Raw genomic sequence first — 17,889 nt, forward strand, 5'->3', positions numbered from 1 at the left:
ATATATATATAACTATTTTTGTCTCCAATTTATTGATCATTTCATTAAAGACTGGGTAATTTACATATGGACCAATGCACCAATAAACCAAAATGTTTCTTATTTTTATATTCTAATATTTCAATTAGGTACCTAGTTTGGTTCGCAAGTTTCGAGATACATATCGCTGAAACATATTTGAAACAATTTTTTCTTTCTGAAGAACAGAGATATATATCCCTCGAAACGTCAAGAAATCTAAAATTACAACGTGGCAACCAACTCGGAAATTTAAATTATTTCACCATATAGTTTACACTTCATAGTTTACGTTTCGAAAAACTCGTTATCAAAACTTTCGTCCTCAATATAACTTAAAAGTGAAACGTGACAGTTTATGTTGTGTTGTAAGGAATTATCTACTTTCCCTGTGTGAGACATTTCTGGTTGGGCAAAACTAAATTTAAAATCCAATTAAGAATGATTATTTATCCAAGTCACTTCAGTGACACACACAAGTGAAGTCACACTTCAAATTTCGAGCCCTGAGGATGGTGTAAAATAACACCGAAACGTTGGCAATGATTTAAAATATACTGTTCTTTTATTTATTGATCTTTATCCCACTAAAACCTTGACTTGGATAACTAATCAAGATCGCAAAATAGTGGAAACATAATTATTATTTATAATTTCTTTTTTCTTTTAAGTGTGGTAGAAATGTCTGATCAAAAAAGTGTAATTCAAAATGATGTCACAACTAAATAATTACAGATGATATCTTAAATAAACTTACTGGATATTTCAGCTACAGTTTTTAATTTTGGAAGACTATTGCATTTCATGTAGATGGCGATGCAAAAGTACAGAAATATATTTTATCTAATTGTAAGAGAGATACATGTGTTCTGGTTTGTGTAACTTATCACACTAAAGACTTTTGATTTATGTATTTAAATTTGGTAGTGTGTAGGTTTTCACATCTTTTATTATACTGAAGATGCAATATGTGCGCTGTAAAAAATTGAAGCGAAAGCATTTGATAGTTTAAGGATTTAGTATGTCGTTTAAGGGCGAAGTCATATATTTAGCATACAGGGTGTAACTTTGAGTGGGGCTCATATTTACACAGAGCTTTGACCTTTAGAAACACGAATCAATAGTTTATTTTTTCAAATTCTGTCGTTACAAATAATTTTTTTTTTAACTGCTTTTAGTAATTTTCAAACCCCGCCGCTGGACAAGCTAGTGTGATTTCAAACAATGGCGCGTTAGACACAGCACATGCATAATTGGGAACTGGGCTACGCATTGTTGTCAAATCTCAATTTAAAAGAAAAGCTGGTAAAAAGCAAATTTCTACACCACCTGCCCTAAGTAAAAAAAATAATAACACATAATTGTTTGTAAAAACTTTAAAGGATTTAAAAAAATATTTCATATCATAGATTAGTATTTGTTTATTTTGTTATGTTCGTTTTTTAAAACAGCAAAACTAATTATTTTAAAACATAAATTAGTTTTATTTACAATTAGTAACATATCTACATGCCAATATATTGATTAATACTTAATAAATCGTGTGAATATTTTTAATTCTTTAGAAACAATTTTTTTTAATGTTCGGCGCTTCGTCCACAGTGTCATCAAAAAAATATGATGACTAAAATAACACGTCGATGTCATATTAAAGCAATCTGTTTTCACTAAATCATTTTTCATTAGTTTGCTGTCTAACAGTAAAATAAAAAATTATATTTACTTAGCAACATATACCAATATTAGTTAATATTTATTAGATCATATTTTTTAGATTTTTTTGTTCGCCGCTTCGACCACAGTGACATAAAAAAATATGTTGATTTTAAAATAACATGTCGCTAACATCATACAAAACAAATTTTTACCAAATTATTTTTTATTGTAACTTCGTACAATTTAGGTTCAGTTTAAAACAACTGGCAATGCTGATAATGCACTAATACGCATATTCCGAGTGTCACTGTTTCCACCGCCCAGTGGCGACGTACACAAGAATTAAAGTGCAGTTTAAAAAACTAATTATAGCCCGACTAATTATTTGATTAAAAAAAATAATGTCAGATTCGTATCCCCAGTTAAAGTTACACCCTGTATATTTTAAAAAAAAGTTCTAAGAATGAAAAAATTTTTAAAAACGTTAGGATACGAAAACTGTTAATGATTCCTACTTCTACTTCTCATTGCGTGTTTCTCTTTAACATCAAATAACTTGTTTTACATTTGAAACTCATTTTTTATATACCTAGTTGAAACACTATTGGTTAATTTTTGCTCAAATTTGACCTAAATGTACCTAGTTATTATGCTACAGAACTTCACTGTACCATGTTTGTAGTCTATATCTTCTATATCTTTTATTGTTCTTGAGTAATTGATAAAAAACTGGCACTTTCTATCTTTGAAGGATCATATAACCCGATAAAGCAGCCCCTGGAAAGTTTGTTCCAACGTTGTCATCATATTCTGTAACGACGTCATTAGAGATATTCATATTCACATCTATATGATTTAATTTCTTAAATATTTGGACAGTTATTACTCATCATTTCGGCATCAATAGTTATTAAAAACATTAAGAGCTAGTTGTGAAGTAGGTACCTGAGTAAACATAATGGGTAGGATGTACGAGATGAGAATATCGTCAACCAAATATTATAGTACATATTTATTAACCATTTCCGGTTACTTCTACCATTAATGCTGATGTTAATCGATGATTGCTCGGATATTCTTTCAATCCTAGTATATTTTATATCATACAGTACATTGAAACGAGTTTTTTTATTTTTCATTTGATGAAGAATAAAAAATCCCTGTATTCAAATGTAGAGAAATGTGCTTTAAGTTATATTCGCAAGTTCTAAACTCATGATACTCTAGTTAAGCATTTATGCGTATCAAAATTTGAGTAATAAATAATATTAAAGAAAGAAAACCCCTGAACCTTTGACTCTAAAGTTAATTGTTTTGAGTATCAAAAAGCCTAATTAAGTAAGTTTTAAACCAATGTGTCCATAAGTGCTTCATTTACATTAATTTACACAGCGAGTCGATTGAGATTCTTGAGAGATTTTAACATGAACAAAAAAATTATTTTCTGTGTAATTAAAGTATATTTATCGTATAAATTTCACCAAGAAAAGTTGCGGAATTAAAATTTATTCCGATGTGTTGAAAATATGAAAGCAATAGATCTATTTTGATTTCTTCAGTTTTTCCATCCTCTGTATAAGCATTCGGGAAGAACGTTAATAGAAAATGTTCAAAATTAAAACGTATGTTAATGCCCCAATTTTTTTGTAAATTGGTTTTGATTGTAGCAAAGATTAAAGTAGACTGATTATCTTCAAATTTTTATTGAGAATAACTTTCGCAATAAAATTTCTGATATTTATATGAAAAAAAAAAAAAAATTACTGCAACAGAAAATACTTTCTTGGCATCTAAAAAGTCCTGCTTAATTTATTAGATATAAAAATATGATACAAATTACTTTCGGCTATATAGGAGCGTTTCCTAAAATGCCAAAATTTTGAAAATAAAAAATTTTTGTCGACGCCTACGGTAAAGACGATCTGAGGACATCCCTTGTACGGAGTGTAACCTAAGTACGTTAAAATGTGTAAGTGTTCATGAGTTAAATCTAAGAAAAAAAGATTATATAAACCTTAAAGAAGAACATAAAATTCTCAACAACTTCATTTAACGCCTAAGGGACTCATCAAATTGCATCTTTGCAGAAATTGGCACATTTCTCGAAAAGGTGTTCTAGCGTTGTTGAGAATGTATACCTTTTTGCTTTAAAAAGTTGTAGGAATATGGTTTATTCATAAAAAAATCGCAGAGGTCTTCTGTCAAAAAAGTTATGGCAAATTAAAATTAATCATGATAGCGTACGTAGCGCCCTCTAAGTGCTGAACAAAAATTAATACCAAATTATGATTTCTCACCTCAAAAAACCCCCGGTTACCAAATTTTGTGCGAAAAATTGATCTTTCGTAAAAGTTATTTAAGAAAATTGGAAATAAAATTTTAATTTCAATACTCTGTATCTCAGAAACGAAACATTTTCGGACAAAGATTTATATAAACTTTCTTTTTTATAATTAACTCAGGAATACCCGACTTAAATATTTTACCGTACTTAGGTTAGATATATTTGATGTTGGAAAAGGATTGGTTATTTACATACTGCTTAACTGACGTAGTTAAGGACAAAACCAACTACTATATCTCAATTCACTTCTTTGTAGAGACCACCCTGTACATGTTGATCCGCTTAAAATGACAGTTTTGGATGTTTGAAAACAAACAGAATTTTTTAACGAAAATGACTTCTATTTCATTTGAATGAAGAATGAAGGTAAATAAGTAGATCTTTAAACAAATGTTCTATGTGTTGTAATCGGATTTAATTTTAGAAATACCTCATATTTTCGAGGATATTGCATATGTAATTTTTTGTTAAATATCAAATAACACCGTAACAGTACGAATTAATCCCAATATTTCTTTATCAAAGTACGCTTTAAATTCAATGAGATATTAAAGAATGCTAATAATATACAAGGTGTTTCATTAAAAATATTAGTTAAGAAACGCTCAGACAGAAATAGGACACCCTGTATAAAGAAATTGAGAAATTGGTGCCACTTTCGATTTTTTATTACTTAATTAAGGAAGCTATGGAATAATTTAAATTAAAACGTCAAATACTTTAGGTACATTATACAAAGTCTGTAATCTTAAAATTGCAAATACCGGCGCCTTATTGATTCATAATTTTATTCAGACATGCTTCGCTACTTTTTCCTTAAAAACATATTCTTTTAAAATTGCGATGTTAAAGCAGTACTCACCTCTTGTAGTTTTCATTAAGCTGTTCCAATTTTTCCGATAACGCCTTTGCGGAAGCGCTGGAGCACTCTCTCAAGAACAATAAGACGGTATTGGATAATTGCACTACCTCCTCTTGGTGGGATCTGAGGGACTCTGCTTCCGATTGCAGCTCCTAAAAATACGCAAATTAATAATTTATATACTACAGAAACTTTAAATTAATGCTATTTGTACTAACAACCAAATATTATATTGCATTCAATTTTAGTCTAAAGTGATAATATAGAAAATATTCATTCCGGTTTTTTAATCATTTTCTACAAATTATTTATCCACTATAAATACTAGCGAATTATTATTAATTACAAATTTACTTCAACAGAAATAAGCAAAAATAAATAAATGCTACTGAATACTAAAAATAAGAATTTCTCCTATGAATTCCGAGTCTATTGTCCTGTTTTCAAGATACAGAATGTTAAAGTTATTTTTTTAAATTAATTTTACTAAGATAATTATAGAGGGCGTTTGGTATGCTATAAAACAGAAATATTTTATGTCGCAACTTTTTTGAGGTTAGGATTTTGAAGTCCTTAGTATTTTCTTATACATTTTCATGTATTTTTTACTTCTACACCAAAAATCAAAAATGTGTTTATCTTTAAATTTGCTTCGTTTTGAAAAAATTATACAAATATTATAGATGTGTTACGTCTGTAAGTATTTTTCTTCCTGTAGATATATGTGTTTAATTTATCCAGACTATAAGATAATATCATCTGTTAAAGTGACAGTAAAAACAAATTAATTTACAAGCAACATAAAATATAAATTATTACCCGTTATATTTATATTGTATTGTATTGTGTGGTATTGTATTGTGCTGTATTGTATTGTGTTGTGTTGTATTGTATTGTCTTGTTGTGTTGTGTTGTATTGTGTTATGTTATGTTATATTATACATATTATATTACATCAGATTCTAAATAAAATATAAAACGAAATACGTTTTCTGGAAGACTTAAGAGGACAGGGAGTTCATCGGTTTTTAGACTAAACAATAATAATAAAAATTTAGAAAAAAATAAAGTTTTGCGGTTATTTTAAAAGGCGACATTATGTTATAGTTTGTAAATATTGAAAACATGCCTATTTGAGCTAAAAGCAAAATTTAGGGGAATAATACTCGTCGGACCCACCTCCAAGATTTTCTGGTAAAGGAAGCGGTTTAGTAAATTTTGAAAAAAATAAATACATTTTTTGTGTTAAAGATACTTGAGAAATTAATATTAAAGAGCATAAAATACTAACCTGTAAGAAGTTGTAAGATTGGGCATTTCAATAATTCTCTTTACAAGTTTATAAAAGCTGTCACAATTATATAGTGGCCAATTTCGGGGAAAGCAATTTTTAAGTCTTATCGAAATCGGTATATGTTAACGTCAACAAGATATGACAAATGCATTGAGCTAATCTTAAGTTAATTCTAAAAATGTTTTTAAAATAATAAAAATACCTTGATAAGAACTTTATTTTTAAAATAAAATAAAAGTATGAGCGTTAATAAAAAATGTAAAATAAAAAAGGGCACAGGGCAAAATTGGATATGTATAAATAATTTTGCATTGTCATTTCAAATTTTCATTTGCATTATTTTGTATATTATATAATTTAATATGTATTATCTGAAAAAGAAATTCCTAAAATGCAGAAATATATCAATTATTGTTTGAAATTTGTGATATCCTTTCCTGTTCCGAATGTTATTTACCAATTTCAATGTCACAGCTATGTACCTTTTCATTAGTACAATTTGGAAGGAAGTAATTTATTTTCAGGTAATTATTTTTATAAATTATTTACGGAATTAATTCTTTAGAGAACGCAGTTGCTAGGTATTAAATAGTATACGAGATCATATGATAAAAATTTTAGAAAATTTCTAAAATCATTAGATTTTATTAATTATATAATATTTACATGGCAACATAAAAGTACTAATAATAAACAATGTATAATGGAATAAATAATGAACACAGATAATCACTCTTTTATTTTATTTGATCTAATTTTCTTCTTCAAGTACTATTTAAATTATCTACAAGGTGGTCACTTTGTAAGTGTAAGTAACAATTCAATGTATATCAAGTTATCCTAACATACGACCAAAACTCCACAATTTTTAAATACATTTCATTGAAATTTACAATAGCATTTTTTTGAGAGTAGCGGAAGGTCAACGAAGACTTATTTCGTGCCAAAAACAGATTAAAGAGAGTTTATTTTTTATCATATTTTTTTTGTTGGTGGAGACTTCCGGAAACGGCATTTTATTAAACGCCACTTTATTTGCTGTAGTTTCCTACATCAAATAAAGTGGCGTTTAATAAATTTCATATTTCATATTTTTTGTATGTTGCTAAAATGCACCGCTTCAGAGAAAACCGGATTTCATTTATTTGCTACAGTTGTTAGTCACGAACAGTTAAAATTTGCAGCATTCTAATTTGGTGATACTTAATCTTTATGTTAAATTTATAGTCATATAAAATATATTTTAGGAATTAGACCAACTTACTTTTAGTCAAATGTCAGCTTTACAATCAAGTTACAATTCTTCGAATGTATTGCCACAAGACTTATGTAGGCGGTTTCCCGAAATTAATGCAACAAAATTTGATCACAGTTGCTTAAGACAAAAGGGGACCTGCATTTTTTATTTTTGCCAAGTGCCCCCTCTTTCGGACTTACAGCCCCCTGAAATCTTCTCCTAAGAATACTCTTTTTTATATTTCAGAACCTTGTTGTACGAGAATCACTAGATTTGGTACACAGGGGTTTTATGACATGTGGAATATGAGAGTGTTACGCTTTTTGACGGGGCACCCCCTTAAGACACTTTTTCGTGGGTCTTCTTGTCTTTAGAGCCAAAAAAATTTGGTCGCATTTTTCAATTTCTTAAAAATTATTATTCCGCTAGAAAGCCATGAATTTAGAAACTTTTTTGTCTCTCGATATTTTTTTCGTCAAACGCAATGTAAAAATGGCGAATCACTATTGTCTTTTATGAAAAAAGTATCAAGAGACGAAAATGTTTCTAAATTCAATGGCTTTCTACCGGACTAATAATGCTTAAAAAATTTAAATATGCGACCAAATTTTTTTAGCTCAAAAGACAAGGGGGCCCACGAAAAATTGTCGAAAAGCGTAGCGCTATCAGATTCCAAATGTCACAAAACCCCTGTGTACCAAATTTAGTGATTCTCGTACAACAGGGTTCTGAGATATAAAAATAGACTATTCTTAGGGGGTGGATTTCAGGGGGCTGTAACTCCGAAAGAGGGCGCCACTTGGCAAAATATAAAAAAATACGGGTCCCCTAAATTTGTCATGACCAAATTTTGTTGTATTAATTTCAGGACACTCTGTATATCAACAGCCTTTGACTTTTGTGTAAATTGATTTAAATTGATGAAAAAGTTTAAGAAGGGTACAAATTTAGCAAAAGCATAACATTTGATTAGTCTGGAATCCATTTGTCTGTGAAACAATGTATTTCCGTTTTGCAACAAATGAAGTAGCGTTGCATAAAACAGTCGTTGGAAATCTCGAACAAAAAATAAAAGACTGTTTCGGGTATTCTTAGCGACGTTTATATCTAAGACGAAAAAACCTATGCTCGACTTCGGATACTCCAATTAAAAGAAAAACTCGCGAGCTTAATTTTTAAAGGTAACTTAATATATATAAGTTTTTTTTTTCATCCAAGGGAGTAACTCTTGAAGTTTGGTTCATTAATTACAGAGAGAGCACCCTGTATAACGTTATGATTTGAACTAGAAGAGATGCAACATTGGTTAAATTACAACAAAATTTCACATTTCCATTCCATCTAAGCTTATCAGAAAATGAAAATAAATTATGAAATATATTCAAAAATATTTCCTTCATATTTTTTTATCGGATAATGAAAACAGAGTAATAAATTAGTGAGTGCACATACTATATCCTAAATTTGTTGATGTCAAAATTTTAAATTGTTTTTCATGACAATAAATTAAGAAATTGACATGTTTTTTAGACATTAATAACTAATAAATCATTAAAGGCATAATTTTATTCTCAATTCAATTGTAATGGCAGTTTGTTATAAAAATATGAGGATCTAATAGGCCTGAAAAATTTGTGAATCTTCCGAGAGATAGATCAAGCACAATTACAGAGGCTTATGTTTGCTTACTGGTAAAAAGCCTTTCTATCGCTTCTGGACATTAGAGAAATTCCAATAGTGTTTGCCATCATACGAAGCACGGGCATGTTTTAAAAAACTTTTGTTAGCGGCATGCACAATCGGTCATAAACCCGAAGCGCTGCGGGTAACTGCGCCATTTCATACAACTACAATAAAGGATATAGTATATCAACTTATGCATACGTAGTAAATTTTATTACATTATTTTTAGTAATAAAAAAACAAAAAGAAATGTTGTTTCCAAATTTTTCAGAATATTTCACGAAACATGCGATTTCTGTTTAATTTCATAAACTTAAAAGACATAAAATACATATTTTTTTTGTAATTTTACCAATCCGCATTTCTTGTAGTTCACACCCCAACATTAAACATATTAAAAATTGTCACCGTGCATAAAATCCAAACCAGCAATAAACTAGACCTAAAAGATCTACTTCTAATTCTTTGTTGGAGCTATTCTTCTTTTTTGTTTCTGTTGATAACTACCTTTCAAAACTCTATATCTATCTTGATCTAATAAAATCAATTTTTGTTGAAAACTCACCTCGATGGTATTCTTGGTAGAAATCACATGGTCCTTATTTCTCACAACGTAATCAATATGCTTCGCCCTCTCCTCGATTCCAGTCAGCAAACTTTCGAAATTCTGCCAGCGGCCTTCGAACGTCTCCCACACCTGGGCCAGTCCGGTGAGGGTGTCTCTCCTATTCTCCAAATCCGACACCAAACTCGTCCATTCCTCGGTCACTTTATCGCTCTGGGTCTGGATGTTCTGCTTGTTGCGCTGGTCAGCCTGTTTGGTGATCTCGTTCACGCGTTCTAAGAGCAGGTCTAGTTCCAGCTGCTGGTTCTGAAAAGACACAAAAGCCGTCAGGAGAGTGTGCAACATGAGAACGCGAGATACGGTTTGATTCTTCGTGAAATGACACGGAAACGTAATTCGGGTCTTTTGTAACAGTATCAAATGGATTAGTTTTTATAAATGCTTTAAATAACGAATGATTAATTCTGTAGAGGGATAGAGTTAAAATTATGTATTTACTAATAAATTACTGTGGTTAACTTTTTATTTGGTTTTGATTTTTTCTAAGTGAAAGTACCTACGTATAACAAGACGGATCTTGAGCTTTTGATTTATTGATGTATTTGTGTTTCAAAAGTTTTAAAGTATTCGATTTTGATTTCTTTGTATAACAGGGAACGTAAAAAAATGATAACTTACGTACTTGACAGCAGAACTAGTTTATGTCCAATATTTTAAAATTTAAGTTTTCTAATTCAGTATTACCGTAAGAATGTCGCAAAAAGGAAACCTTGGGCATAGACTAGTTCTGCTCTCAAGCAACAAAATACGATTTCTGCAAGAACTGAAATTCTGGTTTTTGGGATGAGTAAAAAGATCAATCTGTAAATCTTTGGGTCAAAAAGATGCGACTTTTCTTATGTCATTTTTCATTTAGGTCTTCGTTTTCAAAATATGAGGTGTTTTAAATAAATATTTTTTGTTGTTTTTTAAAATATTCAGTTTTTTACCGCACGCCTATGGTTCAAGGTTATTGATCTTTTGGATCAGAAACTTAAAGCTTGCTGTACGATATAATCGTGTACGGAAAAAGAAAAGATCCCATCAATTTTTTTGCTATTACTTCTTAGTGTGTCCATATTTTTTTAATATACAGGGTGTGCCATTTATTATTTCCAAAGGCGTTTCCTTAGAGACGAAAATATTTTAAATCTTTACTAGACACAGATGGAGAACAATAAAAAGGTCAACTTGACATACAATTATTTTATTTAATTCAAATTTTAGATGACATTACAATATAAAAAATTGCTGAGACAAAGAAAATAACTCCATCGTATAGAGAATTAAACCGTTAGGATATTGGAAAGTTTATTCATTGTTTCTTCATAAGAATAATGCTTTATATTTTTTAATAACAAATCTGATAGATTTTGCACAGTTATATAGAGATTTAAACAACTAAATTGTCGTCCATTATTTGATTCTGTGATTCTAAATAAGACGCCTTACTAATTATGGCCTAACAACACTAACAAAAATAGGAATTGTCAAAAAACATATATGCAGATGTCATGATCCAAACCAATGCATTTTATCTTTTATTTTTTTATTTGTTTTATTTTAGGAGGTTGTTTTAAATAATTTTTTTCTCATTTTAAGTGTTCGAAAATTAGTTTAAAGATCGAATCGAAAACTGATGTAGTACTCCAGTCGACAGAGGCCGAAAAGTTACTGTTGGTGACATTTTCTTGATAACTCGGAAATAACTACACAGGTCTACTTTAAATGATGAGTACAATAACAGGCTAATTTGCTGACAAAGTATTTTATCAGGAAAAAAGTTATTAACAATTTAATCGTGAAAAAAATTTTTTTAGTAGTTTTCTTTAAATAATTCAGCGGGATGACTGTACGAAAAAATGGTTAGGACATGATTTTGTTCGTAATAAAAATAGCTACAAAATGGCGGTGGTCCGATTACGAAATTTGCAATAACAAAGCCGTAAGATTGAAAAAACGGTATAAAACGCCAATTTTTTTAAGTTGCTGTAAAAATGTCAATAATAAACAAAAAGTGATAAAACTTTCGAAAACTATAGTTCAATATATACACAATAATGACGCTAAAGCCGAAAATCAGGAGAGCAAAACTTTTTGTTCTATAAGGTGTTATACATTCATCGGCATCTGAAACTCGAAACTTTGCCAAATTTGTTCGAAGCTTTGCTGACACTTGAAATTTGGTACACACATAGTGTAAATATGCAGAAACCAAAAACAATTTGCAAAATTCAAGTACCTTCATTTTTGCAGTTTTATACGTCACCCTAGTTTTATACGTCATGTACGTATACGTTTTTTTAATTTTTGGACGTATATTTATGTATATTAATAAAATATTCCATTACGGTAGATTAGCCAGCATAATTACCTACAATTTAAAAAATATATATTTTCATTGTTTAGATCCTAAGCTACTTAACATTTTGCGCCTGTTAGCCGTAGTCGTACATTATTCAACATATTAACATAAAACAAAATCGTACGTGTGGGGTAAACCTTTAACTTTAAGTAAACAATTGTTTAAATTTACTGTTGCATATTTCTAATAGTATACAAGCGCCGAAGAGCGGAGCTCGCTCTCGAAAATGAAAAGTTAAAGGTTTACCCCACACGTACGATTTTGTTCTATGTAAATATGTTGTAATAAAATAATGTACGACTACGGCTATCAGGCGCAAAATGTTAAGTAGCTTAGGATCTAAACGATGAAAATATATATGTTTTTAAATTGTAGGTAATTATGCTGGCTAATCTACCGTAATGGAATATTTTATAAATATACATAAATATACGTCCAAAAATGAAAAAAACTGTGACGTATAAAACTAGGGTGACGTATAAAACCTTACCAAAACTGCAAAAATGAAGATACTTGAATTTTGCAAATTGCTTTTGGTTTCTGCATATTTACACTATGCGTGTACTAAATTTCAAGTGTCAGCAAAGCTTCGAACAAATTTGGCAAAGTTTCGAGTTTCAGATGCCGATGAATGTATAACACCTTATAGAACAAAAAGTTTTGCTCTCCTGATTTTCGGCTTTAGCGTCATTATTGTATATATATTGAACTATAGTTTTCGAAAGTTTTATCACTTTTTGTTTATAATTGACATTTTTACAGGAACTTTAAAAAATTGGCGTTTTATACCGTTTTTTCAATCTCACGGCTTTGTTATTGCAAATTTCGTAATCGGACCACAGCCATTTTGTAGCTATTTTTATTACGAACAAAATCATATTCTAAGCATTTTTTCGTACAAAGTCATCCCGCTGAGTTATTTAAAGAAAACTACTAAAAAATTTTTTTTTCACGATTAAATTGTTAATAACTTTTTCCTGGTAAAATACTTTGTCAGCAAATTAGCCTGTTATTGTACTCATCATTTAAAGTTTGACACACGCCCAACCTCTACCAACTGGACTATAGGTAAATTTATTCATAAAGACATAACACTAAATATTTTTTCTATCAGTTTTCCTTAAATACAAAAAAAAAATTAAATAGGTAGTCTTAGTACGTCTATTCCTATTTCAAGGAAATATGACAGCAAGACTAGCCTAGAATTTTTATAAACTGTTACCAAATGATTTGAAAGATATTTCTCCTCAATAATCGATTTATTTTTTTACACTTTCGGCGAAACTATTCATAATCACAGAATCTAATACAATTCCTATTAAACAGAAAGAGCGTTATTCTTGCCAGGAAAAACTAAACAATATTCGAAATATTTGACAAACAATAAGGAATAAGGACAAATTGTCTAAAATCTAATTCTCAGTTTTTTTTTCAGGGATCGAAAAACTTGCACAGCAATATCATCTACCTCTCTCATGGTTAGCAGTTATTAAAAATACATCTTTTCATTTCTCAGGAAGCGTCAGTGGGAATGTTAAGTAGCATAGTCTGATTAGACTTTATTTTGTACTGAATATATCTAGTGGGAAAAAATCCTTCAGTTGGTTGTGGAAGTATATTAAAAAAATTAAAAAACTGTATTTGTTCTGCAAAAAAGTAATTTGTTTATATTACAAGTCATTCTAAATAAGAATCTGTTGGAAACTTTTCTCTAAAAACATCTCTATTAGTACTTTTCTAATTATCCCACACAAACTATGGTTACCCGAGTGAGATTATGGAATCTGTCGAAATAAAAAAGAAGTTTCATCCATTTGTTTTTCTACTAAAATAGTTAAATTCCTCTTAAAAAGTACTAAAATATTAAATTTATTAGGTTTATTCAAGCAAGCGAAATGATGGTGGTAAAAAAATTATTCAGCTCACTCTGTACAGCTTGACCTCTCAAAAATAAAAACACCTTTAGGTATAATTCTTGGCTGATGATTTCATTTAAGTAATTTTAGTTAATATTTTTAGGTTAATATAAAATTATTATATCGCGTCTATCGGTTTGCGGTTTTCCAACATTTCTTATCGTTGCCTAGCTTTTAGGCATTTAAGTATTCAAATATATTTATAATAGGACTTCCGAGTGGAAAGAATAGTATCTTGAAAAACCAATGCATGCTGAACTTGAACACCGACGAAAAATATATCTAGAAATCGTTTCCGTTTATAAAGATAGCGAAATAGTCCGGTGACGTTACATGTAAATCTCGTATATTTTTATAATGTGGAAAATCATATTGTGTGGATACTTTAAAAAAAAATGTAACTACATTATTAAGGTATATTTATCAGAAAATTAATCAGCCTAATACAGTGTGTTCATTTAAACCGACTCATAATGTTTGAGTTTCCTTTGCAACATTCCGTAACTGTCTTTTAGACCATATTTTGTTTGTTGGTTATATTTCAACTTATCAAAGAGCTATAATTTGCAACTTAACTGATGATTTGCTCTATTCTCAATTTTTTGTATGTATAAAATTCTTGTTTTTTTTTTATATAAAATCGAAGTAAATTTGCGTACAATTTTTCAAATATCTTTTTACTATAATTGTATGTCTATACATCTCCGTATTTCTCAAAATTAATGAAACATTGACAACAGTTTTCTGACTATAATACTTAGTACAATATTTTGCTTTTCAGAACATTATCTTAAAACAGTATTATGATAATGTAAGATAAAAAATACTCTGTAATATTTATTTAAAGTAATAATACATTTATAAATAGTAATTATTAATTTATAGAAACATTTTATCTCTTCTACAAGTCCGAGTGTTAGGTGTATGGAAAATATTAATATCACCACTTCAAAGGTATTGTTATAAAATTAATACCTGTAGGCAATTCCAAATACATTGTCAAATTCTAAACCGTGTGAATAATTTCATGTGTTTTAATGCAAACCTATTTATTTAATGGAAGTATTCTAGGGAAAATTTAAATTGCAAATGTAATGTTAAATATTAAAATGGTAGTACCTACAAACTGTATTCTCACTACTTTGTTAATTATTTTCAGTAGGATCTTCAGTTTACCTTATAGTCAGAGAAATGAACTTGAGAATAAATTATTAACATATTTTAAATAACTTGAAATCCTGTTTTAACGATCAATTTGTAGTAAAAAAAATCATTGGAAACAATAACTAAATGCCATAATATTACAAGTTAGATAAAAAATTAACAGATTATATCTATTGTATTTTTCAAGGGTAAAAATTAAATATATATTGCTTATTTCAGTATTTAATCATTTCTTAGAAAAGGCAAAAATATTTTTAAAGCAACAAAATTTTTTATGTAAAGGTTTGTTTAATTAAGGAATATTTTTTGGAAATACCCTTCTGTATTTGTTAATGAATAATATTTTGCAGTTAGCCTTATTATTGCAATTTTTTCATTAAATGTAAACAAATAAAGAGTTGCACAATATTTATTGGAATAACCATTTTTTCATATAATACGTTAATTGTTATTTGATAAGATAATATAATAAATAACTGACGATATCATCGGCGCCTTGTCTTAATGTATTACCCTTATCGTTTACTTTAGCACATATTTGTCGATTAAGAAATAAATTCTTAGTAAAATACAGGTATATTTATGGTGCACATAATTAATATCAGAAATGTAACAGAATTATTAATGTTGGATCTTATTATAATCTATCCAAACCAATTTTTATTCCAAAATGTTTCATGAGATCGATTAGTAATTTATCATACTGTGTGATCTAACGAGAAGAGGCACATGTAATACCTGTATAATAGCCGAAATATGCAACAAAATTCGAAAAATTAAAATATCTCCTTTTTTGTAGACCCTTCACCTTTTACGTTGTTAAATGCAAATTTTGTTTTTCTCTTAACCTAAGCACCAAGAGTTTTCTCTTCATCTTCTTTTATTAATTCTTGTTTGAAGTTAGACAATGTTCTTCGATACAAAAAATATCAAACCCCATGATTCTAATGAATTTTTGTAATAATGAAATAATAATTTTATTGATATATTGTTTACTCTAGCCGACATATTTCTAACAGGAATTTAAAAAATCCATATGCGCACAGTTTCTAGCTAATTTGAAAAGAAAAAGAGAAATCCAATTTGCCGTAAAACAGAGACAGATCTCAACAAAATGTAAGAGGCATTTTTTGTTTCCACTGGCCTGCTTTTTCAGAAAATAAAATCAGTTATTATTTTGCACAGGACAGTACTATTTCTTTTGATAAAATAGTCGACTCAGTTTCCCTTATCTCCGCCATTGGTCTCACAAAAGTCTTGATATTATAGTATTTTATGGAAACTTGACCCAACATAACGTACACCAAATTTAGTACGAATTTCAGAAGATATTTACAGTAAATTATTTTTTTTTAACTATTAACACCCAGTATCTCGAAAACGATTGAGATTTCGAAATGAGTTTATTATTTTAGTACCATTATTTTTCGTTGTACTATCTGCTCCCGAAGTCTCATAGATTAAAACCGAGACACCTTGTATAAAAAGTTAAAATGACATACGGAGTCATCCACATCAATAATTTAGAAAATACCCTGCAGAATATTTCAAAACACATGTGCCTCCGCTCAAGGGGAGATTAGTCATCCAAAATTGATCCATGATTTCTTTCTTACGTCGTTTTTGAGATATAGGATGATCAAGATTTGTTTTCCAGTTTAACAAAATTCGACGTTTCTTGTTCAAATATTATACTAACTAATATATCGAGTGAATTTTGCATCTAACAAATTTTGATTGAAACATTTTGAGAAGAAAAAAACGTTAATATTTTTCAAGCACGAGTGATATTCCGTGTGGTTATTTGCCTCAGTGACTGTGACATATTTTTGATAGGGGTAAAATTTTTACGTTAAAATTATCATTATAAAACTCATCGTAACCCCATAAATAACGACTCTTATTTTGTAGGTGAAGAAAATTGAAGAACAAAATTTTGTGACGTAGGTCATTTTTATTATTTTTTGTGATTGTGTTCCGGTAAAAAGACGATGATGTTGTATGCCCTATAGGTGCAACAAAAGGTAAATTGGAAATATCAAAAAGTAACTTTACTGCTACGCATTTAGCTGAACATATAACTGCATTAGCAAATAGCAAAAAGTCAGTAGCGGACGAACATATTTCTCTTTAAATTAATTCAGTGCCAATACTACATATTACCTTAAATACCGTTACAGCCTTTAAACTGCTAAAACCGTTTCGAAGTAAAGAAAAAGAAAAAGTAAAAATAAAATATCCTTAAGGAGAAACGAAGAAAACGAGCGGGAACGATGCCCTGTTGATAAGAACCATTCACATTATTTTTGGATAACGAATCTCTCCACTAAGCACACATTTTTTGAAACACTATAAATATTAGCGTCTAATATTTGTATAAAAAAAAATCTAAAGGAATTTATTATTATTATTATTGTTTGAGGAAATATTTTTAATATACTTTGCATAAATAAAAGCTTAAAGTTTTGGGTATACTATAATTTTAATTGTAATTTTAGTTATTTAACTGGTTTTAAAATAAAATAACGATGGGTTACGCTTGTTTAGGTTTGCCGGTGTGTCGGCGCCGGCTAGTGTCTACGTGCGGATAACAAAAACATTCGACATTACCTGTTCCAGAGTCATAAAAGTGAAAATGCTGAATTATACAGAGTCAGTGAATAAATACAAATAAATACACTTAAAAAACGCATATATTAATCACAGTCAACTTGAATTCTCACGACTAGCAAATGTCAGTCTCAAC

The 17,889-nt window shown here is 29.3% G+C and overlaps 1 protein-coding gene across 8 annotated transcripts in view; it reads right to left on the bottom strand.

Annotated features, from left to right (window-relative positions):
* Window positions 1–17,889, bottom strand: part of LOC108905816 (nesprin-1) — a 423,696-nt gene that overhangs the window by 108,366 nt on the left and 297,441 nt on the right. For all 8 annotated transcript variants that reach the window (XM_018708877.1, XM_018708911.1, XM_018708884.1 and 5 more), the window contains 2 exons: window positions 9,660–9,965; window positions 4,881–5,032 (listed from right to left, as the gene is read on the bottom strand). In XM_018708877.1, coding sequence (XP_018564393.1) covers window positions 4,881–5,032; window positions 9,660–9,965 — 458 coding nt within the window. The remainder of the gene's footprint in view (window positions 1–4,880; window positions 5,033–9,659; window positions 9,966–17,889) is intronic.

Source organism: Anoplophora glabripennis, unplaced genomic scaffold (genome assembly GCF_000390285.2).
Source record: "Anoplophora glabripennis isolate ALB-LARVAE unplaced genomic scaffold, Agla_2.0 scaffold26, whole genome shotgun sequence".
In the NCBI taxonomy this organism is placed as follows: Eukaryota; Metazoa; Arthropoda; class Insecta; order Coleoptera; family Cerambycidae; genus Anoplophora; species Anoplophora glabripennis.